The sequence below is a fragment of the Physella acuta genome, unplaced genomic scaffold, assembly GCF_028476545.2.
Source record: "Physella acuta isolate Inbredline_101_S28 unplaced genomic scaffold, ASM2847654v3 ptg000642l, whole genome shotgun sequence".
NCBI lineage: Eukaryota > Metazoa > Mollusca > Gastropoda > Physidae > Physella > Physella acuta.
In genome coordinates this window covers 815,643-842,054 of record NW_026732161.1, presented here as the reverse complement: position 1 = coordinate 842,054, position 26,412 = coordinate 815,643, and the positions used below count along the sequence as shown (strand labels likewise).

The 26,412-nt window shown below is 36.4% G+C and overlaps 1 protein-coding gene across 3 annotated transcripts in view; it reads left to right on the top strand.

Annotated features, from left to right (window-relative positions):
* The first annotated feature begins 9,714 nt into the window (after positions 1-9,714).
* Positions 9,715-26,412, top strand: part of LOC131948378 (trichohyalin) — a 33,552-nt gene continuing 16,854 nt past the window's right edge. For 2 of the 3 annotated variants that reach the window (XM_059309985.1, XM_059309984.1), the window contains exons 1-3: positions 11,922-12,026; positions 17,508-17,583; positions 21,269-21,466. In XM_059309985.1, the coding sequence (XP_059165968.1) occupies positions 12,021-12,026; positions 17,508-17,583; positions 21,269-21,466 (280 nt within the window). In that variant the 5' untranslated portion in view covers positions 11,922-12,020. Of the gene's footprint in view, positions 9,969-11,847; positions 12,027-17,507; positions 17,584-21,268; positions 21,467-26,412 lie in introns of those variants that run through there. The other variant, XM_059309986.1, reaches the window with a different exon arrangement.

The following is a 26,412-nucleotide window of genomic DNA, read 5'->3' as shown; positions in this document are numbered from 1 at the left end:
TTCCTGAGTCCACCCACCCTTAGCTCACGTAAGGGAAAGTAAAGGCGGTTGGACATGCTGCTGACCACACTATCCCTTCATAATTCAAGGTCACACAAAAAGAATAACCTTAGTTTACGTGCCCCATGGACCGCCTGGTTCAAAAAAACGAACTTGTTTCATAGAATTAGTACTTAATTCTTAGGTTCTTGGTTATTTTATCATTTGATTGTCCCATTTCTTATTTGTATTTGTACTTGATAAATTTAGTACCTGTTCAGTACTTGAGATTTTCAATATTGATTTATGATAGAATATGACATTTTTCTAACTACTAGGAAGTTATTCGAAAATTGATTCAGCACTTGATTAAGAAACTGATTATATAAGTGTCTGATTATTTCAGTAACTAACTGTTTGTGTAATTACGTTTTAATAAAAAAAATTGTTTAGTGTACATTAATTTGTGATAATTGTTCAGTAAAGCAAGTATATGATGCAAATAAATCGATAGAAATCCTGGGCTGTTTTTACTGGTCGACACGAGGTTAACCAGTACGTGTATATTAATACACTCATGTCTTAGCAAGTGCTACAATTTATACTAAATTTGATCTATCTGGAATTTGCTAGCTCTAGCTAAATGTGCCAAAAATGGAGCACTAAATTGGACTTCCTGTTTTTAATTTTTTTTTATTGTGTAGCCTTGGAAGTTTAATCTTTGAGATCTTGAAGTGCTAAGTGTGAGATGTTAGAGGTCTGATGTTGGGACATTGATCTTTGAGAACTTGACGATAAAGTTATTTGCGAGATATTTAAAGGTTTTTGCCATTAGCAGAGAATATTTTTATCAAAGGTCAAATGTCGGTATTAATGACTGTTGAACGACTATTGATGGGTTGTTGACAGTTAAGAAGTCCTTATAAGGACATGACAATAAGCGAGTAAAAAACATTGTGTTGTCTCTGTTGGGGTTATTTAAATCGACTTTAACACCTCATGTAATTAAAAGATGGCTTAACACAAATTAAAGATGACCAGTCAATCTCATGAGGATACCTTTAATTTAAAAATGGTCAAGATAATAATGGTCAAAGTCATCGTAAAACGATCGACAGTGTTTCTTCCAGACTTTTTTTCTCCGGGGGACACTAGAAATTTTCGAGTGGGGGAGGGGGGGGCGGACACTGATAAAAGTATATATTTTATATATAAATTATATTTCATTCTGCTTGGAGGGGAGGGGTGGTAGACGTTAAGCGGGGGGGGGGGGGGATGCCTGGAAAAAACTCTGATGCTCTATTCATGTGAAGATGACCAAAGTAATTGAAGTGATGAGATGGTCATATTGCAGTTAGTGATAGGATCCAAGATACAGATGGCAAATAGAACAAAATATACGATCTGTGTGACGGCGTGATCGGGTGGTCACCACTACTATGCCGAAAGTCTCGAGTTCGAATCCCGGGCTCGCACAGTTCTGATGGGTACCTGACAAAAGTTATGGAAACAATAGCGGCTGGTCATAGCGCCGAGGTCATTGAAACAGGTGAACTCTATTTCATCTGTCTCATGCGTCTTGAGCACGAACGAGAATAGATGATAATGAAATCAGGCTAAGCAACCAAAGTCAGGATTGGCTACCTTCAGAGTCTATCAAACCTAATGTTGAACAAGTAAGGAGATCCAGTATTTCTCTTAACACTCCTAACGCTCAAAGCTAAAACTTACAAAACCGAAAGAGGAAACAAAGACGACGTTGATACACACATATTAATATAGACTGTTTGACTAATTTCCTATGGTGTGTTCTATTGAATAAAATTTACGAGCCGACCCGCGGCTTATCATACGCCGCTATTTTGTTGTTTTATTTTCTACTTTTCAGTAATTCATGATTTTTTAATTCGACAGTACCAATGCTGCCACTGAAAATATTTGCTTTAAAACACTATCAGATGGTCGTTAAGGACGATACCCCCTCCTTTTTCCTAACTCCAACCCCTACCCCACACACCCAACCCCCACCCCCTTTAAAGGAAACTCCTCTTCGTTACCTCCCCTAAGTTTAAATTCGTTTCAAACTACATTATCTGCCCCTAACAGCCGTCACTAAACCCGGCTCTACGATTGTAAACATTTAGCGTGAACCACAGCTCACCAGACTTCCTTGAGAGGAAGAGAGGGGACTGCAAGGCGCGCTTACAGCTTAGTGTTTTCTAACGTCTCCAAGAAGAGAATTATATATATACATTATGTTTACTTGTAAGATTTGTAACCATTCGACTTTGTCTTGGTAGAGTGTAATAAAAAATATTTATTAGAGATAACATTTTTTTCTAATTATTCTATTGATTCAAAGCTATTTTCCTGTATTTCTTCATTATAATATCGCTGAATGTAAAACATACTTTAGTGATTGTAATTCCTTAAGCTATGATTTTTATAATTAATCATATATATATATATATATATATATATATATATATATATATATATATATATATATATATATATATATATATATATATATATATATTTATATAATTATTTTTAACTTTTCAAACTACCTAATTGGGCAAGTAATTTATTCATTCAACGTTCTGATTCTAATCATTAAACTCAGAACAATTTTTTTTTTAAAGTTTATAAAATGTACAAAATAAGCTTACTTTCCTCTTTAGACTGTGAGCCCCTAAGGCAAAGTTTCCCCAGACTTAGCAGGTCCTACTTAACTAAAAGATACCCAGGAAACTCCGATAGGGGGTTAATTGCTTTTATCCAGGTCTACTAAATGAGAAATAAAAACTGAGGTTTAATTAACAGTTCAATTAGGCTGTCTTTATCAGACATGTGGCGGGGTGGAGTGGGGGAGGAAGGAGGGGTTGGGAAGGAAGATTTAAAGTCGGTCATGTAAAAATGAGGGATGGAGAATAGGATTAATTTAGGACGGTGGAAGGAGTAGGCGTGCTCGGGTCGGTAGAGCTCATGGTTGCTAAACTGAACAGTTCCGAGTTCGAAACCCCGAGCAGATGAGGCCGTATAGCTGGGGAGCAGTAACCTATTTAGAAAAAAAAAATGGTCGAAATTGCGGACGATTTAGTAAATCTTATAGGAAGAGCAACCCATCCAGTGTTTCTTTGAAACATCCACCTCCCCCCAAGCCTTTCTACCGCCCCCCCTCCCTCCCTAGATTGAAATAGAATTTATATAGAAAATGTACACTTCTACCACATGTACATCTTCATACATGTGCCCACAGGCCATTCTATACACAATATAAACCTTAATAATACGTCCAATTAGGCTCTTGTTAATTAATTCTAAGTTATTAGTTCTTGTAATGTAACTTTCACATGTTGTATGCAGGTAATTTTATATTTTACATTTTGATTTAAAGAATGTTTTCTTTTTTTTTTTTTTTAATTTGCTTTATTTTTTATTCACGCTGTAAATTATAGTGGGTGGATCTTAAAAACTAATTTTTGTTATCATAAAAATTTAAAAGCTTTTTAATGTCGTCTACTTAGTTGTTTACATAATTAAAATTGTCATTTTCGCAAAAACACGTTTTTATTGTTTTAACGGTATACGTTTCGTATAGAGCAGGGGTCTCCAAACTTTTCAGCCCGAGGGCCGCATTAACTATCAAATTTCAGTTCGGGGGCCAGTTAGTTCCGAATATGTCTTTGATTTTTCTGGGCAAAGTTCCTCAGCCATCACCAACAAACGTTTTTTCCGTGGACAAAAATATCTCCGCGGGCCAGATGAGAGGACCTCGCGGGCCGCATCCGGCCCGCGGGCCGTAGTTTGGAGACCCCTGGTATAGAGTGATTGAAATAGCATTTCAGAAGCGTGTGAACGACGTCAGTGTGAGTAGAAAATGTGGTTTCGTACAGAATATGAATGACGCTAGTGTAGTAGAAAATGTAGTTTTATAAAGCAGATGAATGACGTTAGTGTGGTGGAAAATGTGGAAATATTTGGGTGGGAGATGGGGTAGTATCACGACTGGTGAGGAAGTTGGTAAGGACCTAATTACACCAGGCTCTCTTTGATTAGTTACGTACATTTGGTTAAGTAATATTTTTTTCTCAAGAGGGGGGGGGGGCAGATGCTGGTTAAAGTGTATATATATTTATTAGGTAAAGTTCCAAGTTTTCTTCTATTTCAACATAGGGACGGTGTGTGTGTGATACGCAAGGGGTAACTTCACCCCCCCCCCCCGCCAAGAAGAGATGCATGTAGGAAATTCTTCCAAAAAATGATATACAATGATGTTTATTCCAATACAAACTATTTGAAATTATGTTATAAAATTTAAAAAAAAACTACTAGCTTGAGATAACTTACTTCAACAAGTTTGGTCTATGTGGAATCATGGTATTGTTTAAAAATATAACTATACTATTTACATATTAAATGATGAGTGGATTATTCGATTAAATAGTGAAACAAATCAGAAAATGTAGGACTACACTTAATAATGTCAACAGCGACACAATGTTTTTTGGTAATGAAAGAAAGACAACTAGGTATTTACAGGTTTTGTTTAGATATTCCTTGTTCTCTCCCTTTGACCACATTCGAATTTTACAATAGAGGCGTTACATAAATCGGTACGAATTCACACAAATAATAAGAAGTGTCATATATCAGCACAGTATTTATAAAAATGACCGAAAATTATTTCTAAAGGTGTTTAATTCTTTTTTAAACTAAACTTTTAGGTACAGTTCTATGTTTACTTAACCATAGAAAATGAGGCAAACTTTATGCAACACAAACTTAAACACGGTCCCCATTTAAACGCAACATTTTCATCATAGAATATATGTTGGCCCATAGACCACCACGCATTCTGTCACTAAACAACACTAGAAACCAGTATCCCCCACCCGCCCCCATAGACCCCTCTCGCCTCATAGACGGTAAAGTTACTATTGATGTAAAGACTAGGAAAGATAATATCAGTGACGGAAATGTAGCAAACTTAACATTAGCATTTAAGATCAATTTATGGTCCGTGAACTCCATTATGTTTAGAGATTGCTTGTAGCATGAAGAGTATAAGGAGTAAGTGCAGTAAACTTACCGAAAGAGGTTAGCATTAAAATTAATCGAGTAAGCATAGGAAGTGAAGCTCTACCGCCAATCACCTCCACCGTACACCCCCGCCTGCATCACCCATTAGCTCAAGTCGGCTAATTTCCAACATATAGGCCTATAAACTTATTAAAAACATGCTTTTATTTCGTGCTATCCCTTTCGGGTCAGTACAAGGGAGGTAACTTCATAATCCAAACAAACATTATTCTACAGTAGCCTCCCTTTTGTTTGTTAAGCTTAATTTAAGTAGTGCACTTCTCAATGGAGATAACAAAGGTTTAAATTCATGTATCCTGTTTCAACTATCGCAACACGTGTGATATGTTGAAAATATGTGAAGTCGTATAGATTCATATGGATCTAGGATCTAGGGAATGTAAACGTCATTTGACGAATGTGTATCAATTATATTAAGATGTTTAATTTAATAAGGCTTTTAGAAAGAGACATAAAATCCCTCCTTTGGTGGTTACCTCCCTTTATAAAATCTACAGACAGCCAACTAACAAATATAATTCTTTATACCGAAACAGATGAGGGACGGAGTGGTCTAGCGGTAAGTTTTGAGTTCGAATCCGGGTTCAAGTCAGTAGACTGTCCCTGAGTCCACCCAACTCTGATGGGTACCTAACTCACGGTAGGGAAAGTAAAGGCGACTGGGCATAATGCTGACCACACTATCTTCATATGCCGAGGTCACAGAAACAAGTGAACTCTAATTCACTTGCCTCATAGACCGTCAGGTTTGAAAGGGAAACTATACTGTAACAGAAATGTTCGATTAACAAAACAATTTTTAAAAGTGTTTTTACTATCATAAAATTTATAAATGTCTGCATAATTTTCTGTGTATACGGTGATTACAGTTTTTTTTTATTCTATAAGCATCAGTACCTTTAATTAAGTTTATCTAATTCTCTCGAAAGGAGACTCGGTCCTAGTCTGAAAGCGATGAATGTGGTAGTCAACAAACTATATTATATATATATAAATATCGTGCGGCGTCAATTCGGCCCAGGACGAAACGGCCCCGTCAAAACGACCCCGACATAACGACCCCGTCAAAACGACCCCGTCAAATCGGCCCCGTCAAAAGGGCCAGCGACATATGGACCCCGTCATATAGGCTCCCGACAAATAGGCTCCCGTCATTTAGGCTACCGACAAATAGGCTCCCGTTATATAGGCTCCCGACAAAAGGGCTCCACTCAATAAGGCTCCTGACAAATAGGCTCCCGTCATTTTGGCTCCCGACATATAGTCTCCCGCCATTTAGTTTCTCCACAAAACGGCCCCCGTCATTACGACTCCCGACAAATAGGCTAGCGTCATTTTGGCTCCCGACAAAAAGGCTCCTGTCAATTTGGCTCTAGACAAAAGGACCACTGACACAGTGGCGTAGCTACCGTAAAGCTAGCGTAAGCAAGGCATGGGGGCCCAAGGCACATAGGGGCCCTTTTCCCTCATAAAAAATTAAAACTTTTACAATGGAATTTTAATATTTGCTACATATAAATAATTTTAAAAAAGAAAAGGTTAAAAGTTCCAAAAAGCCCCCCCCCCCCACCGTTTCGGCAGTGGGATTCAGTGTTTGTGGGTCAAACAGAGCCCAATCGTTATAATAACACTACAGGCTATATCACTTTGTCGTGCAAGACATTGAGAGAATCAGCCTATAAATAAACTTTTTAGCAGTAGTAGGCAAGCATAATAATATAGTATAAATACAAAATCAGGACATATAAAATACAAAATGTTGCCTTCATAATATTTATATATTAAAAAATATCCATCGTAAGTAGAAGTTGATCTCTTCGTTTAACTCCTCTGTAGCCTAACGCAGAGGCGTAGCGAAGGCGAGGCGGGGGGTGCGGACCGCAACGGGTGACACCATTTAGGGGATGGGGGGTGACACCAAAGGCAAAAAATTGTAAAATTTATAGAATGAAATGCCATTTTCCAGATCCATTAGTTAAAGTTAAATAGTCTTCTAAGTACAAATCGAAAATTATATCAAGAGGGGGGGGGGGGGGGGGGGTGTGACACCACGACGTAAACGTAAACTATAAAGAAAACAATGCTACATCCAACTGTATTATAAACAGACTGTAGATAAACATCGTTACTATTAAGTCAGCAGTGATTAAAGCTTAAACACGTACGTGTACCAGTATGTGGCATATATATAAATTTTAGGCCTATGTAGGCCGACACACATATATATATATATATATATATATATATACACACACACATATATATATATATATATATATATATATATATATATTTATACACACACACACACACATATATATATATATATATATATATATATATATATATATATATATATATATATATATATATATATATATATATATATATGCTTTGTTTCCTGGGAGGGGGTGACAATACGAAGTGCCGCACCGGGTGAGACCCGACCTAGCGACGCCACTGGCCTAACGGCTGACGAAGGGGCCCACTGATAATTTTTGCATAGGGGCCCAAAAATCCTAGCTACGCCACTGCACTGACAATACCGTTTCTGTAGAGACTAAGTCTCCCGGAAAAGCGGTCTCATTGAATATGACATCTGCCAATGGGACCCCTTCATCAATATTCTTTAGAGTTAGCTTATCCAACACTCTTATGTAAATACAACGTATGCATCTCTTGTTCGGCAGGCCTTATTTTTATATTAGTTTATCTACCGGGACAGTTGGAGAGACTAGCCCTGGACAGAGACGTCTGGAAAGCTCTTGTCAGCGGCCTATGTCCCAGTAGGGACGACAGGCAAACATGACATGACATGATCTATTATAAAATATAGTATGTTTTAATTTAAGGGTCGTCTATCTATGACATCCATAATTGAGTCGGTTATAGGCTGTTCCAACTCATTGTGTGGGGAGAATGGTCCATGCTGTACCTTCCTAACTGCAATATGCTTGTACAGGGACGTAGCGAGGGGGGGGGGGGGCGGGGGGGGGGGGGTGCGGACCGCACCGGGTGACACCATTTAGGGGGGTGACACCAAGGCAAAAAATAGCAAAATATATAGAGAAAAAGTTGAGGGGGTGCGGGTGCAAATCGAAACTTTGGGGGGGGGGGGGGTGCAAATCGAAAACTTGAAGGGGGGTGACACCATTAAGTGCCGCACCGGGTGACACCCGACCTCGCTACGCCACTGTGCTTGTAGGTTATCAAAACAACATGCTGTTATCATGTTAACATCATGTATATCATACATTTACACTTCTGTACTCGCTTTTAAGCAACAGATCTTTTCTGTTGTAAGTTAAACATTATCAAAACTTTAGAATTGGTGGATTTAGCTGTTAAGGGCTCGATTTGTTTGTGAATTAATGTTGGTTCATGAAAAAATTATTTCATTCGGGCATTAAAAAGAGGTTATGGTGGTATTGGAGGTAGGCATCAATGGTTACTTTTATGCCAATAGTGGTCATGTCATTCATTTTTCTGGAGCCAATATGTCGGGAGTCATTTTGTCAAAAGCCAATATGTCGGGAGCCCAATTGCCGGGAGCCAATATGTCGGGAGCCCTTATGTCGGGAGCCAATATGTCGCGAGCCCATTTGCCGGGAGCCCATTTGTCTTGAACCCTTATGTCGGGAGCCAATATGTCGGGAGCCGCTTTGTCGGGAGCCAATATGTCCTGAGCCTATTTGTCAGGGGTTAATATGTCGGGAGTCCATTTGTCGGGAGCCTAAATATCGGGAGCCCATTTGTCGGGAGCCTATATGTCGCAAGTCAATATGACGGGAGCCCATTTGACGGGAGCCAATAAGTCGGGGCCCTTTTGACGGGGCTATTTTGACGGGGTCGGTTTGTCGGGAGTCGATTTGACGGGGTCGTATTAACGGGGCCGTTTTGACGGGGCCGATTTGTCCCGGGCCGTTTTGACAGGGCACCATAAATATATATATATATATATATATATATATATATATATATATATATATATATATATATATATATATATATATATATATATATATATATATATATATCAGTGGCGTAGCGAGTTCGGGTGTAACCCGGTGCGGCACTAAATGGTGTTACCCCCCCCCCCCCCCCCAGAGGCGTAGCGACTCTTCCCGGGGACAAACTTTCAATTTTCGATTTGCACCCCCCCCCCTCCAATTTCTCTCTCTCCCTCTCTCTCTCTCTCTCTCTCTCTCTCTCTCTCTCTCTCTATATATATATATATATATATATATATATATATATATATATATATATATATATATATATATATATATATATATATATTAATAATTTAAATATGTAGGTCTACATAATATGTATGTGTATATGTGTATTTGAGCTAAGTATAAAGAAGCCTATGTGTAAAGTAGAAAAAAATTACTATTGTGCTGCACCTTTTAACACGTATGTAATTAACATTTAGGTGTGTTCCTTATAGCAGGTGGGCAAACACTTCTCCAGATACAACAATTTACCTTCTGCTATCAAGCTGAGGACGCCTCATGTTGACTTTTATCTGATGTTGACATGGTCGCCATGACGACAATCATGGCCGCTCGACTGCCCGAGGTTTGTCTCGAACACAACACAGCAGGGAAAAGGGGGCGCTACTCTCCGTTACCTAAATGAAATGAATGGGGAAATAATTTTCTAAAGGCGAAATAAAAATCTATAAAAATATTTTATAGTAACACTATCTTCGCTGTACGGTCGGGTGACATGTAAGAACGCCTACGACGCATGCGTGGGTCTGTTTAATTTATTCAAGCTAGTTGTGACACCGCTTTGTGCTTGAGCTCATAGGTTTTAATTTGTTTCGTCAATTCTAATCTAAGTTTTTTACGGGATATGCTTAGCGATAATACAAGGTAAAAATATAAAAGACTCTTTCATTGGATGTGTTGTATAGTTAAGAATATCTCATTACAAAGCAGATTATGTTAAATATAATTAGATTTATGTAAGAATTTCTTATTTATTAATGATCTTGTGTATTCTATTTAAAAAGCAAAAAAAAAATATTAATTGAAATTTTTCTTTGTTAATAACTCTTACAATTTAGTGAAAAATGGAATAGAGATTATAACTAAACCAGATATAATGTTGTTTTTACTTTCTCGTATATACGAAGTATAAAGAAAGTCTTGTAATCGTGCAAAAGAAATCGAGATTTTTTACAAATCTCGACGTTTTACACCTCACTGATACGGAAAAACATAATTTTGCAATTTTGTCCGTCTTTCTGTGTGTCTGTCTGAGTGTGTGTGTGTATGTCTGTGTGTAAACAAGATAACTTGAGTACCGTTACAGCTAGGTTGATGAAATTTCATATATAAGTATTTTATCAAAATCGTAGATACGTATCAACTTTTGAGCTATTTCCGATAACCGGAAGTGGTACTTTTTCTAATTTGAATTTTTCAAAAGCCTATAACTTGAGTACTATTTCAGATAGATAAATGAAATTTCACATGTAAGTAAAAGATCTAATTTTCTACCTTCTGTCAAATTTTGAGTACTTTCCGTTGACCGGAAGTACTAATTTACGCTATTTCCGATTTCTCAAAAAACGCATGTAAATTTATAAAGTACTAATAATATTGCGCACTATTATGCACATTTTGTTTTGGCGTTTGCTTGGTGCGCAATTCTTTTTTCTATGAGATTGTATTCTATTTTTAAAAGTTTAAGTAATTTAAAATCATGTCTATATTCCAAGTTATATAAGAATATTCGAGAAAGTTTAGGGGAGATCACTCCCGGTTTATTTTAAGTTAGCTTTACTACACTAGCATAGTACAAGAAATATCAAGCATACAGTGAACATACACATTACCCCATAAATATGGCTATAGAATCAATTTCATGGCAGCCTAGAGCTATACGTACACATTAATATCGTTGGTTTTAAACGTGTGATAGTCAAAAGAAATATCGATTTTTTTTAGAAAAGGTTTGTTTTGATGCCTTTAAGCTATGTATACCTTGGGCTAGTAATAAATTTGATTTGTTTTAGAGAGTTGATAAATTATGTGACGCCATTTAAGCTGAATTTTATCTGTTTTGTCACTTGCATCACAAAAAGACTAACACCATACTTTTCCGCATCTAATTGTGCCTTTTCATTTTAAAAAAAAAACTCGATCTGCACGCATCCATTTTGAAATTATGCTTAGGAAAATGTATGTATTGTTTCTTATTTCTAAAGGGCAGGCGGGGTAGAGTTTACCTGTTTTAGTGGCCTTGGTATATGAATAGATAGTATGGTCTGCATTATGCCCAACAGCATTTGCTTTTCCTAACAAGAGTCAGGTACTCAAAAGAGCTGGGTAGACTCAGGGACGTCCTGTAGATTCAAGTCGAGACCGAAATCCAAACTCGAGACTTTCGGATTGGTAGTCGAGTGCTCAACCTCTTAACCATGCCGTCCCATCATCCATCATTAAATGAAAAATATATTTTTATTTAAAAAATTTGGTATCCATTTAAGTCTCACGTATTTAGAAAATAAAACATCATCCCCTCTTCTGTAGAGTACACAGCGGTTTCTCATGAACTAATACGATAAAACATTTTAACACAGGATATTTTGAAATAAGACAGAGGAACTAATACGATAAAACATTTTAACACAGGATATTTGACTTGAAATAAGACAGAGGAACTAATACGATAAAACATTTTAACACAGTATATTTGATTTGAAATAAGACAGAGGAACTAATACGATAAAACATTTTAACACAGGATATTTGATTTGAAATAAGACAGAGGACGGATTTGAACCTTAACCCCTGGAGTAACCCCCGCCATGTCAGTAGCTGAGGCGCTGGGCCACACCGAAAGAACCCCCAACTCAGACGTCAGACGACACAAACATTTTCTTGGCGCCAACCAAAACAACCCCTGCCTCGTGCCAAATGAACGTAAGTGACCTAATTAACGACTTTGTTATAAGATCAGTTCATCGTGACCTTTGAATCAATGACTGATCTAAAAATAGTTGAAGTAAAAAAAAAAGTAAGCCGCAATGGCAAGCAAGTGCAAGTGATAGATCATTATAACAACAGCGCCTGTGCTTATTTTACCACCGGGTTGCCAGATATGGCACCATAATGTTCGCCAAAAAATATTAATGATTATATATACATACATATAAAATTTTTATGCGATTGTGTATGTGTGTGTGTGCGTGCGCATATATTGTATGGTGTCACACGGTACGGTACTGTTCTTATAACCACACAACCTTAAAAAAACTTTTAACCCCTCTACCATTTCCATTTTATTACTGGATAGAAGATTGTTTTGACAAAAATTGTTTACAATTTCCGATTTGGTGTCACCCCTTAAATGATATCGCCAGTTCGGACTGCACCCCCCGCACCGCCCCCCCCCCCCCCCCCCCCCCCCGACCCAGGTTAAAGATCACCATATTAGACATATGTAAGGTTAAAGATTACGATATTAAACATATGTAAGGTTACAGATCACCATATTAGACATATGTAAGGTTAAAGATTACGATATTAGACATATGTAAGGTTACAGATCACCATATTAGACATATGTAAGGTTAAAGATTACGATATTAAACATATGTAAGGTTACAGATCACCATATTAGACATATGTAAGGTTAAAGATTACGATATTAGACATATGTAAGGTTACAGATCACCATATTAGACATATGTAAGGTTAAAGATTACGATATTAGACATATGTAAGGTTACAGATCACCATATTAGACATATGTAAGGTTAAAGATTACGATATTAGACATATGTAAGGTTACAGATCACCATATTAGACATATGTAAGGTTAAAGATTACGATATTAGACATATGTAAGGTTACAGATCACCATATTAGACATATGTAAGGTTAAAGATTACGATATTAGACATATGTAAGGTTTAAGATCACGATATCACACATATGTAAGGTTAAAGATCACGGAGATATTATTCTTCGAAATCAATGATATAAAAAATCAATTCTGCGAGTACCAAAGAGTCTGATCAGAGTCTTCAGGAGAAAGACAATTGAACTGGGAATTTTAAATATCACGTGGGCTATCAGCTGTTTGATTACAGGGGTCTCCAAACTTTTCAGTCCGAGGGCCGCGTTAACTTTCAAATTTTAGTTCGGGGGCCAGTTTCTTACATGCATGTCTTTGATTTTTATGGGCAAAGTTCCTAAGCCATCACCAACTAACGATTTTTCTTGGACAAAAGGATCTCCGCGGGCCGGATGAGAGGACTTCGCGGGCCGCATCCGGCCCGCGGGCCGTAGTTTGGAGACCCCTGGATTAAAACAACAAACCTCAAATAGACGCTGATGTTAAGTTCTGTGTGTTTTACGGCTTGCGAGAAAGGGAGTTAATTATACCATTTTTTTTTTTTTTTTTTGTATTGTGCCAATAATGATTGTAAAAGTCAAATCCTTATGTGCAAGGATGTAGTTTTTAATGTTTGAAAATATTTTCTTGTTTCACAACGTAGCTATATTTTTAAAGAAGACGAGCATTTAAATTAACACGTTTCTTAAGCATCTTCAAAACACAACAATATTCCATTCAACAGCAAATTTGAAAAACCAAGTTATATTCTTTTACTCTAATTTAGGAGTGCCTTTAATCAATTTTGTTTAGAGACTAATTTCCATCTTAACGAATGCACCAGTCGGATAGCAAGAGTACTCATTAGCATGGTGCAGGGGTCGGCAACCTGCGGCTCGCGAGCCGCATGCGGCTCTTTTGATATCAAGATGCGGCTCTCTAGCTCCTTGCTCAAATACTAATAATCTTAATCAAAAAATTAAATATTTGAAATAAAAAAATGTTAGTGGCTCTTTAAAACTAGTGAAATTTTGAAAATTGTAACTCTAGGCTCTTCCGCTTCAAAAGGTTGCCGACCCCTGGCATGGTGTAATGAGTATGTGGGTGTTGGGGGGGATGTTAAAGAGATAACTTAAGCAAATAATGACCAAACAGTCAAATATAATCTCGAAACCACCTATAACACTTTTTGTTTACTACGTAACTAAGATTACAAATGTGTTAATATGCAAGTCCATATCGTTTTCCGCCATGCAATGTTATGTCTATCAATGAATATAAACAACGGTGATTATAGATAGATAGCTAATACGTTTGTTTACAAAATATGCATGTATTTTTGTTACGAAGCCTTCAACATCTAAAAGAAAATGTAATCCTCTTATCTGGGATTATAATCCGACACGTAGTTTTTAATTTACTACCCGACGTAGGATTTCTATTTATTTCATTACCTTACACTGTATAATTAAAATGTTCTATTGCTGAATCCACAGTACCAATTATTAAAACATAATTATATATATATATATATATATATATATATATATATATATATATATATATATATATATATATATATATATATATATATATATATATATATATATATTCAAGTGCATTAAAAATATATGTCAGCATTAATCTAGGTCAACTTAACATCATGAATATCTATTTTAACTTTCCTATTCTGTTGTGTCTGTGGTGTTAGCGCAATATTGAACCTGAACCTCAAAACGACAGAGTGGGTCTAGCAGTGATTGATAGCTTATCGAACCAATCAATAAATCGATACCCTTACAAATCCCCTACGCCTGTGAACAGGGGGTGAATCAGGGCCGTTTTGTGCGTAGGGTTGGAACTTTACCTGCGTGACTTAGAGGGGAAAAACTGTGCATAGCTTTTAACAACGAAAAGCGTGTTCAAATTGTCTGACAGAGTAGTCGATCCTTAACTTTAGTTATACCTCGTTAACTTGGGGATATTAAAGTAAGACAGTAGTGTGTTGTGAATTGTTGCCCTATGACTCAAAGTTGGAAAATAAAACACCACTTCTACTTTCACCACCCCCACCTAATTTACACCCAACTAAACTCGTCCACTTGCCCCATCCCCCATACTTGCCCCTCCCCCATCAAACTAGACTCGTCTACTTGTCCCCCACCCCCCCCCCCCCCACCCAATTAAACTCGTCTACTTTTCCCACTCCTACTCCACTCAACTAACCTTGTCTAATTGCCCCCCCCCCCCAACCATACTCACAGCCAACTAAACTCGTCTTCCCCCTCCCCCCCCCCCCCCCACACACAAACTCGTCTACTTCTCCACACCCACTTAACTAAACATGCACTCGATATAAGACTCATATATACGAAGCAAAAGATTAGCGTTTAATTTAACGACATGATAAGATGTAAACAGGCGTAGGGTAAGAGTTATAGTATTATATTGTGTCATAACTCATCAATAGAGTTGTGATTTTTTATACTGCCACCATAATAAACTGTTCATAAAATGCTTGACCTTATCTCTTAAATAAATTATTATGCATTCACAAAGTTAATACAATGCAATTTTTTTTAAATATAATAATTAAATTATGGGTCTTAATTAATTATTTTTTCATATAAATTTCTAACAAGAAGCCTATAGAATGTATTCTATATTTCATTTTCTTCTCATGCACATACGCGCACACAGATAAACAAAAACAACCTCAGAACAACAACAAAAACATATTATAAAACTCAAACAGAATCTATGTAACTGTATATCCTGACTAATTGAAAATCTTGATTACTTAATTTGGTATGCATGGCTGGTTGATAAAATATGCATGTGTGGTCATAGTTTGTTAGTGTCCTGGCGGTAATGAATTATGACGCACACCTGCCGTACACATGAGCCACCTAATTAAGACACAGACTCTCTTGTGTATATCTGAGCCACCTAATTAAGACAGAGACTTTCTTGTGTACACCTGGACCACCTATTTGGACATAGTACTGAAGCACTTAATTGAGACATTGTACTGAAAGACCTAATTAAGACATAGTACTGAACCACCTCATTAAGACATAGTAATGAAACACCTAATTAAGACAAAGTACTGAAGCACCTAATTAAGACAGACTATCATGTGTACACGTGAAGCACCTAATTAAGACATAGCACTGAACCATCTAATTAAGACATAATAATGAACCACCTAATTAAGAAAAAGTACTGAAGAACCTAACTAAGACATAGTACTGAACCACCTAATTTAGACAAAGTACTGAAGCACCTAATTAAGACCTAGTACTAAAGCACCTAATTAAGACAAAGTACTGAAGTACCTAATTAAGACAAAGTACTGAAGCACCTAATTAAGACCTAGTACTGAAGCACCTAACTAAGACATAGACTCTCCTGTGTACACATGAAGCACCTAATTAAGACAAAGTACTGAACCACCTAATTAAGACACAGTACCGAAGCACCTAATTAAGACATAGCACTGAACCATCTAATTAAGACATAATAATGAACCACCTAATTAAGAAAAAGTACTGAAGCACCTAATTAAGACATAGTACTGAACCACCTAATTTAGACAAAGTACTGAAGCACCTAATTAAGACCTAGTACTAAAGCACCTAATTAAGAGAAAGTACTAAAGCACCTAATTAAGACAAAGTACTGAAGCACCTAATTAAGACAAAGTACTAAAGCACCTAATTAAGACAAAGTACTGAAGCACCTAATTAAGACAAAGTACTGAAGCACCTAATTAAGACAAAGTACTGAAGCACCTAATTAAGACAAAGTACTGAAGCACCTAATTAAGACAAAGTACTAAAGCACCTAATTAAGACAAAGTACTGAAGCACCTAATTAAGACAAAGTACTGAAGCACCTAATTAAGACAAAGTACTGAAGCACCTAATTAAGACAAAGTACTGAACCACCTAATTAAGACACAGTACCGAAGCACCTAATTAAGACATAGCACTGAACCATCTAATTAAGACATAATAATGAACCACCTAATTAAGAAAAAGTACTGAAGCACCTAATTAAGACATAGTACTGAACCACCTAATTTAGACAAAGTACTGAAGCACCTAATTAAGACCTTGTACTAAAGCACCTAATTAAGACAAAGTACTAAAGCACCTAATTAAGACAAAGTACTGAAGCACCTAATTAAGACAAAGTACTAAAGCACCTAATTAAGACAAAGTACTGAAGCACCTAATTAAGACAAAGTACTGAAGCACCTAATTAAGACAAAGTACTGAAGCACCTAATTAAGACAAAGTACTGAAGCACCTAATTAAGACAAAGTACTAAAGCACCTAATTAAGACAAAGTACTGAAGCACCTAATTAAGACAAAGTACTGAAGCACCTAATTAAGACAAAGTACTGAAGCACCTAATTAAGACAAAGTACTGAACCACCTAATTAAGACAAAGTACTGAACCACCTAACTAAGACATAGACTCTCCTGTGTACACATGAAGCACCTAATTAAGACAAAGTACTGAAGCACCTAACTAAGACACCGACTCTCGTGTTCAGAGTTTTGAAGACTACATCGTGAGCCAGTTATGGGAGCTACACAAGTCCCCACGGTCACAGGTCGGGGTCCTGCTGGGTAAGGCTGTCTTCACTAGCTAGAGATAGGGTTACTATACACGTCATGCTAGCTGTCAGCTAGATACTTCAAGATAGCTGACAGCTAGATACTTCAAGCTAGCTGACAAATAGTCACTTTAAACTAGCTGACAGCCAGTCAATTCAAGCTAGCTGGCAGCTAGATACTTCAAGCTAGCTGACTTGCAGCTAGCTATCAGCTAGTTACTTGCAACTAGCTGGAAGTTTGTTACTTAAAGCTAGCTGGCAGCTAGTCATTTTAAGGTAGCTGACAGCTAGTCACTTTAAGATTGCTGACAGCTAGTTACTTCAAGCTAGCTGATAACTAGTTACATCAAAATAGCTAACAGCTAGTTACCTGAAGCTAGCTGACAAATAGTTACTTAAACTAGCTGACAGCTAGTTACTTTGACTAGCTGACAGTTACATGAAGCTAGTTGACCCCTAGATACTTCAAGCTAACTGAAAGTCACTGCAAGCTAGCTGTCGGATATTCACTCAAGTTTCTTGACAATAAGTCACTTCAAGCTAATTGACAGCTATACATTTGTTTAGTATAGATAACTTCATTGACAGAAATAGATATTTTTATAAAAAAATTAGCTGACATTTATAAATTTGCTTATTAGCGTCAAATTAGCTGACAACTTTTTTTTTAAATAATCACTTCAAGCTAGCTGCAAGCAATATATTTTCTTTACTAGCCAAATCAAGCTAGCTGACAGCTATATATTTATATCTAGTTTTGTTTCGTCTTTGCCGTGTATATAAAGTTTAGAGATGTACATAACAGCGTGGTTTGTGAATTCTTTGCATGCTGAACTCACTGAACGATTTCTTTGTGTTGGCACCAGTTGTTTTAATAGAACTCACAACGTCGTTGTGTTCTTTGTATTGCATGCTTTTTCATCTAACACTATCGTATTGTAATAAACAAAATGTTTGGTCATATCAAATGTGTAATTTCTATGTAAGGCGTTAAATAGGAAAAGTTGTTTTAGGATCTATTTATACTCTTTGTATCCTTGTTTCTAAATGTTTCGAAAAAAAGTTAAATCGTAATTTCTTGTTTCCGTTTTTTTTTTTTTTGTGTTTTTCATTTTTTCAATTTTATAAACGTTTTGCCAATTAAATAAAATAATAATTTATTCATTAAGATTAATAATACTGAGACCTTTTTAAAATAATTTATATTTCAGTAGAACGTTTTCTTAATTAATAAACATATTTTGCCCAGTAAGTCCAAGACAGCGAGCTGACAAGTTATGTAATTATTTTCTAATTCACCTTTCATTAAATACATTTTTAAGTGTACGGGATTTCTTTTACATTTCATTAAATACAGACTGCCTCTAGTTTGTTTAACTGGATAGGTTTTGTTGAAACTTGACAAACGTCATGCCTGATCAATATACGTGATAATTATAAGGATAAAGAACCACGCCTCAAAGAGCTTAAAGCATATACGAGACGTGCGAATAGCTCCCTTCTTGTGAATACCAGGGGCGTACAAAAATATAGAACACACCCAATTTAAAGTTGAACCAAAGGTCAAGTTCATGACCTTCTGGTATCAATAGCGGCTTGTGTTTTGATGTAGTGAGGGATAGTTGTTGATTCGTTACGGTTGGCTGAACACGGACAAGGGTACACGGGTATAGTCTGAATGGGGGCATTGAAACGTGACGATCCTTGGAACAGGTTTTAAAGTATTTTGTTGGACGGGTGGGGTGGGGGTGGTGGGTGAGTATATAATGCAGGCATGTCTGTGAATAGGGCCTATATGTTAACAGTATGCCTACATATTGATTGTATTGTCAGGCGGGGTTATAGTAGAAAAGGAAAAGTGGGGGGTGGGCCCAGCCTGGATGAAACTGTTGAGGTTTCGTGTAGTTTATTAAATTCACATTACTACTACTGTTGTACACGTCACACTATTACACATTTTTTTTAGTCAATGAATAAAGTAGCTAGCTGTTCATCAATCTAGAGTAGCCTACTCACGAAATCTTCAAATTTGCAGTAGATCTACTTTTTAAAGATTTTTTCTTTGGGGAATCTAAACATTAAACATATCGCATTTACATTTGATTTAGGAGATTATTTATTTTCGAGGTTATACAAATGTACACACACACACACAAACACACACACACAAACACACACACACACACATCTATATATATATATATATATATATATATATATATATATATATATATATATATATATATATATATATATATATATAAACAAAAGGTTTATTTTTACCAAGTTACAAAGATACAAATAAACAAGTCCATTAAGGTGTTTTGGTATCGATTTCACCCTTTGACATCGAGTCCAGTCCGGATGTGGAGTATCGAATCTTTTAGGTCTTGAGCCTTTAATGACCGTAGGACTTGTAGAAACAAAACACCATGGCGGTATCGATTCCACGGGTAACACGATACTCGTCTGAACAATATTTCATTTATTATTCACGTTATTACACGGAGGTGGGGGGAGAGACAATTGGAGGGTGGGGGTGGTCGTTTAGTTGTCTGGTTGTTCGAACATTGAGACCATTGCAGGGTCACAATCAGGACCCGATCGGTCCGAAATTTTCTAGGTTGTCGAATGTTTCAAATCGGTTGTGATTTGCGTTGGTAATTAGTGCCGGCGTGTAAGATTAACTGTGATTGGTTTGTATTTTTAACAACGGATTAGGCTTGACGCTATGAAAGAAAACACGCGATAAAGCTAGTTTTGTTCTTACATGTGGGCAGGATTCAGACATTTGAAAAATGTTCTTTGGTTACTTTTGGATATAAACTAACTGTTTTCCAATTGGAGACTAATATTTCTTACGAGATATAAGGAAACTATTTTATAACATGATTTTTTTGTTTAAATTTAAAATAAATTTTTAAAAATAAACTTTAACAAAAAAATACATTCAGCTTTAGCAACAAACTTAATCTAATTGCATATTATTAGTGTTAATAAAATAAAGAATTAAACTTTGATATTTAATTAATCAAAAACAATAATTAAGATTTAAGGTTAACCTTGTGGTGCGCGTCTGTTTTGTACTCATAATGTTGTATCGCATAACTACACGGCTTGTTTTTTCTATTTATAAAGCTTTATTCATGTGCTAAATCGTAGACGTTTTATATATTCAAATATAGAAATACTTTTTTCTTATAAGTAGTGATTTATTTACATTGTAAGATAACCTAAACATTTTGCAAAAAAAAAAAAAAAAAAAAAAAAAATCATAACTTTATTTTGCTTTTAAATGCATGCAAATTATCAACTGAAATTAATATATTTGTATTATATTTTTAATAGATTCATATTTCAATTTATATGTCGTTTTTTATGTGGTGCAAAATCATTCCATCAAAAGAACAAAGTAATTTTAAAATCTTTCAAAAAAATAAATATTGTTCAATTTAAGCAATGATAATTATCAATAAAACTTCGGTTTAAAATAAAATTTCATTTAATAAAATCGTAATTAAAAAATTGAAAAACTTGCTAATAAACATAATCGACAATATAAAACATTAAATCGCATTAAATTGATACTAAATTTAAAATTATAAATTTAATGCTTTGACAAAACTTCTGGAAGACTTTCTTAGTTGTAAAATACAGTAATTCCGCTGTGTTCGGAATCTGTTATTATTCATTGCCAGCATCTCCGAGATACGATTTTTCCGTCACGGAAATGTTCGGCGGGCAACCGGTGCCCCGTGACTTCCGACTGAAGGGCTACACGTCACAGAACATGCTGTCCCCTCGACAGCCTGTTCGGCCGACAGCCGTGGACGAGTGGAAGATGAACGAAGAGAAGTTGGTCCGGTGCTTCGGTGACCGGTCCTTGTACAAGCCTGGTAAGTGTCTCGGTCACGTGGTTTGTTGACACGCCTACTTCCTGTCACGTGGTTTAAACACGTCTACTTTCTGTCACGTTATTTATACTAGCCTACTTCCTGTCACGTGGTTTACACGTGCCTACTTCTTGTCACGTGGTTTATACGTGCCTACTTCCTGTCACGTGGTTTATACGTGCCTACTTCCTGTCACGTGGTTTATACGGGCCTACTTCCTGTCACGTTTTTTATAAACGCCTACTTTATAGTATACACATCTTCTCTCTGTCATTTGGTTTTTAAACGCCTACTTCCTGTCTCGTGGGTTTTTTTAAAACCTAGTTCCTGTCACGTGGTGTTATGCACGTCACGTGGGTTACAAATATCATCACATGTTTCTGCTTCAACTAGACCTCTATCCTCACAAAGCTCAAGGGCGACTGGTTATGTCGACGTAGTGTTCGGTCTACAAATAAAATGTGTATTTTGGTTAAAAGTATTAATTAGCTTCAAGATTTGGGGGAAAATGGGGATCAGGGAATCGTGAAAAATTAGCAGCTGTAAAGTTCGCACAAAAATGACTAATTTGAGCAATTATCAAATATTGGAACTGATGTATTAGTGTAAGGCTTACCCACCTGTATTAAATAATTTGTAAGTTCATAAGTGTGAATATGTTGGTTTAAGAAAGTGACAAACGGAAATTGTATTTGGAGGATGGTGAGGGAGGTGACTTAATTAAATCAAACTTTATTTTGAATAGCTGTGTGTTAAATAAATAGAACTGTGAAGTTGTGAAAAGGTTTTAATTTTTTTTTTAAACTGAAACTATTAACCTCAGATTTGCTGCATTGTACGGGCTGAATTGTGGGTCTTATGTACATATGGGGTTTATATCCAGGGGGGTTTATGTCTAAGGGTTTCTGTCCAGATGGGGGGTTATGTTCAGGGGGTTTATGTCCAGGGGGTTTATGTCCAGGGGGGTTTATGTCAAGGGGGGTTATGTCTAGGGGGGTTATGTCTAGGGGGTTTATGTTCACGGGGTTTATGTCCAGGGGGTTTATGTCCAGGGGGGGTTTATGTCCAGGGGGTTTATGTCTAAGGGTTTCTGTCCACGGGGTTTATGTCCACGGGGGTTTGTGTCTAAGGGGTTTATGTTAATGGGGCTTATGTCCAGGGGGGGGGTTATGTCCAGGGGGGTTTATTTCCAGGAGTATGTGTACAGGTTTTTTTTTTGTTTGCCAATGGGTTTATGTCCAGGGGGGTTTTTGTGTCTGGGGGGGGGGGTGGTTATTGACCAGGAGCAGGGTGTGAAAACTGTAAATCACTACTTGGGGTGAGCGAACGATTGGAATTCAATGATGAGCGACATTGGACCGAATTCTATAATACCCGGTAAAAACTCATCTTGATTGGTAATTTAATTCTCACAAAAGCACTAATAAGATTATTTATTCAATACCGTCAGTAAATATATCTGTGTAGACCCCTTCTGAATAGAATGGACGCATCCGAACCTCTCAAATTGTACATAATACCCACCCCATTACGCATTTGAAAATAATATTTTATATTGCCACTTGCTAGACTCTACGCCTAAACTGCAAAAGTTCGGACTTACAATGCATTGATGCAATTTTTAAAAACAACTACTTTTCTTTCTTTTTCATTCTTAATTGTTATATTGGAGGGCATTTCCTCAAACAAAATTGAGTAATATGTCTCAATGTGGTATACACTACATAACCCATTGACTCCGATAGCCTGCTTTTCTTACTGGATTAGCTTTCAAAGCCTTTGTCGATACAAGAATATCTGCAAGGCAGCAGTTTATTGATTTTAGAGTTTTCTCTCCTTGATGGGTTGCCGTTCCTAGCTAAAGAGCATTTTCTGTCATTCGCAGAACTCAAATAGTTTGCACTCTCCCATCCAACCACGCCTTCGCTAGTATTGACAACTTGTTAAAAATGTTGAAAGAAATGTTATTATTTACAACGCCTTAAAATGGTAAATATTCTTATTTACAACGCCTTAAAAATGGTAAATGTTATTATTTACAACGCATATTAACAATGTCAAAACGAAGCGCACATTATCCTACACGATTTACGAGCCCACAAAACATTCATTCTAAACTTAAGGATGACAAAATCGATCACCAATCGATTGATTGTTAGTTAATTAAATCTCCCAACAAAATTACAAATGTCTAGTTTTCCCATCTTGTGTTGGACAAAGTGTTGAATTCCAGACTTGAGGGCAACAATGGGCCATGTTATCTTACATCGGGGTGGGGTATTGTTTAGACATCGATCACAAACAGTGCACAAAACAGTATCGATGCGTGCGAGTGAATAAATTAGAAGAAAGATGAGATGAAAGCGAGTGCAGTGAAGCGTGAAGCTACACAGAATTACTTCTGTATGGGCGTGTGAGCACTGTGTTGTTGCTATGTAGAGTACAGGGCATCACACAGACAAACAAACAAACAAAGTGAATAACACAGTTACTATGTGGGCATGTTTTGATTTTTATTTATTTGCATACGTCTTAAAAACTTTTTAAAATTATTGGAAAGCTGCTATTTCAGAGTGTCATGTTATGATGAATGAATTACATGTTTATTTTTATATATTTATTTATATACGAATACTTACTAAGGATAATGGTATGTAATTAGGTCAAGGACAATACCCCTCCCCCTTGTCAATTTGCACTGATTTTCCCCAGCTCTGTTATTACAATCAGATCAATTACCCTTGTTTATTACCCCCCCTCCCCCGCCCGCCCCTCCCCCACTTCTCCCTTATGAAACGATAAACGAAAAAATCGCTACTTGAACTTGAGAATCGATTGTTACCAATACATAGCCATTGGCTTATTTGTAAATAAAGACTTATCCGCCATGGATGGCAAACAATATTAAATTACAAACATTTTCCTTGTTTCAGATTTTTGATATTTGAGAACATTTTATAAAAAAAAATAATTAAAAATACGCCAGTACCTTGTTCCTTTTTTACATTTCATAATGTTAAATGGTTGTTGTTGTATGAAATAGGCGAGCCATTACTTCTTCTTCTTCTTCGTTCTTAATTATTAGTGTTGAAGGGGATCGAGATTTATCTGCCAGTGCGTTTGAACTCGAGACTTTGTTCGAATTTAGAGCTATTACTAATTGACAGCAGAAATCAAGCAGTCCCATGTGACTTGGGCACAGAAGGGAAATCCTAATATATAAAAGCCCATGTGCGCACGTCTCTCTTTCTCTCTCTCTCTGTCTGCAAAATATTTTCGCAGGACATCACATCAGAATCTTCAGCGATATATGGAGAACTTGATACGGACTTTTGTTGAAAATAATATGTTAGATGTTTTAAATGTATAAACACAATTTTATTTAAAGAAGAAAAATAAAAAAAGGCGTATTCTAATGTAGAAAAACAATTTCTAATTATGCATCCGGAAAAGCGTTTATAGTTGGGACAAAAGCGCATTTAACAATAACGTCACTTAATGTTTACACTAAAGAAAGAGCACGAAACTAAAGACGTCATTTTCCGAGTTTAGAATAAAATAAAGAAATAAATTATTTCATTCAAATATGATTTAGTGCTACGTACGCTATGAAATGTATACAATACGATTTTCTCTGCCTAAACTTTTATAAGTTTATACTTTATCTATTTGGATTCTATATATAGATCTAGATCTCGATTCTAGATCTAGACTAGATCTACGGAAAAACTAGATTAAGACGCTAAAATCTGGATTTAGACTATCTACTAAAAACAACATAACTACCATTTTAAAGAAATCTTCCAAGTCTCTTAATTTTAAGTCTCTTAATCAGCGAGCGCATTTAATATGGTATGGTTACCAATGAAGAAATGAACTATTTAATTTAAATCTATAGATCTAGATCTATTCATAAAAACCTAATAAAACTAAATCACTTTAAAAACAAGAAGAATACCGTGAAATAGCCGAGTTTTTAACGGAATCATTTAAGTCACTTAATCAATGTGTGCCTGTGTTATGTTAAATGTGTATCGGATTTTTAGCTAATTAGTTATTTCTTTGCTTTGTCACCAATATCGTTCAGCGTGTAGTAATGCACATTGCGTTCTGACCAATAACTATTTTATAAATTATTTTTCTCAAACAAGTTGAACATTTTAAGATATATAGGCCTATAATTCACGTGAAACGGGTACCGATGGCTAGTTAGATAAATAAATCTTGCGGATAAAGTCATAAATATTATGCCCTGCATAAGATAATGTTGACATCTTTAATGCACGGCTTAGATGGTTCTATTTTTCTGTTTTCCTTTTTATCGTCATATTCTCTACCGCCCCATTACCCTACAAATATTTAAAATGGATAGTTGACATATGAGCAGTTTTTTTTTTAAATATTGGGTTTTAGAATAACCCCACCTCATCTGTCAATTACTCTTTTCACGCTCCCCAAGAAATCATCCCTCCTTCCACAATTTAGAATATATGTTGTACTTACACCATACCCTACCCCCATCCATCGAAAAAATTTCCGAAACCGTAACCCAAGGCATAACTCAACCCTAACCCTTTTTATAATCGGTATATATAGCTGCTATCAGAGGCGTAGCGACCCTTCCCGGAGACCAGGGACAAACTTTCAATTTGGCGCCCCTATATTTTTTTTATATTTATAATGCAAAACTGTCGCTAAAATGAGCTTTTAATATTTTTTTTCAACCCATTTTGGCTCCCCCTATGGTCGGCGCCCGGGGACATATGTACCTCCTGCTCCCCCCCCCCCTCGCTATACTTGGGAACGGCGTGGCTTAGCGCTAACCTGCTGACCAGAAAGTTCAAGTCAGTACAACGTCCCCGAGTCCGCTCAGCTCTGATGGGTACCTAACTCACATTAGGGAAATTAAAGACAGCTGGGCATAGTACTGACCACATTATCCCTTCACA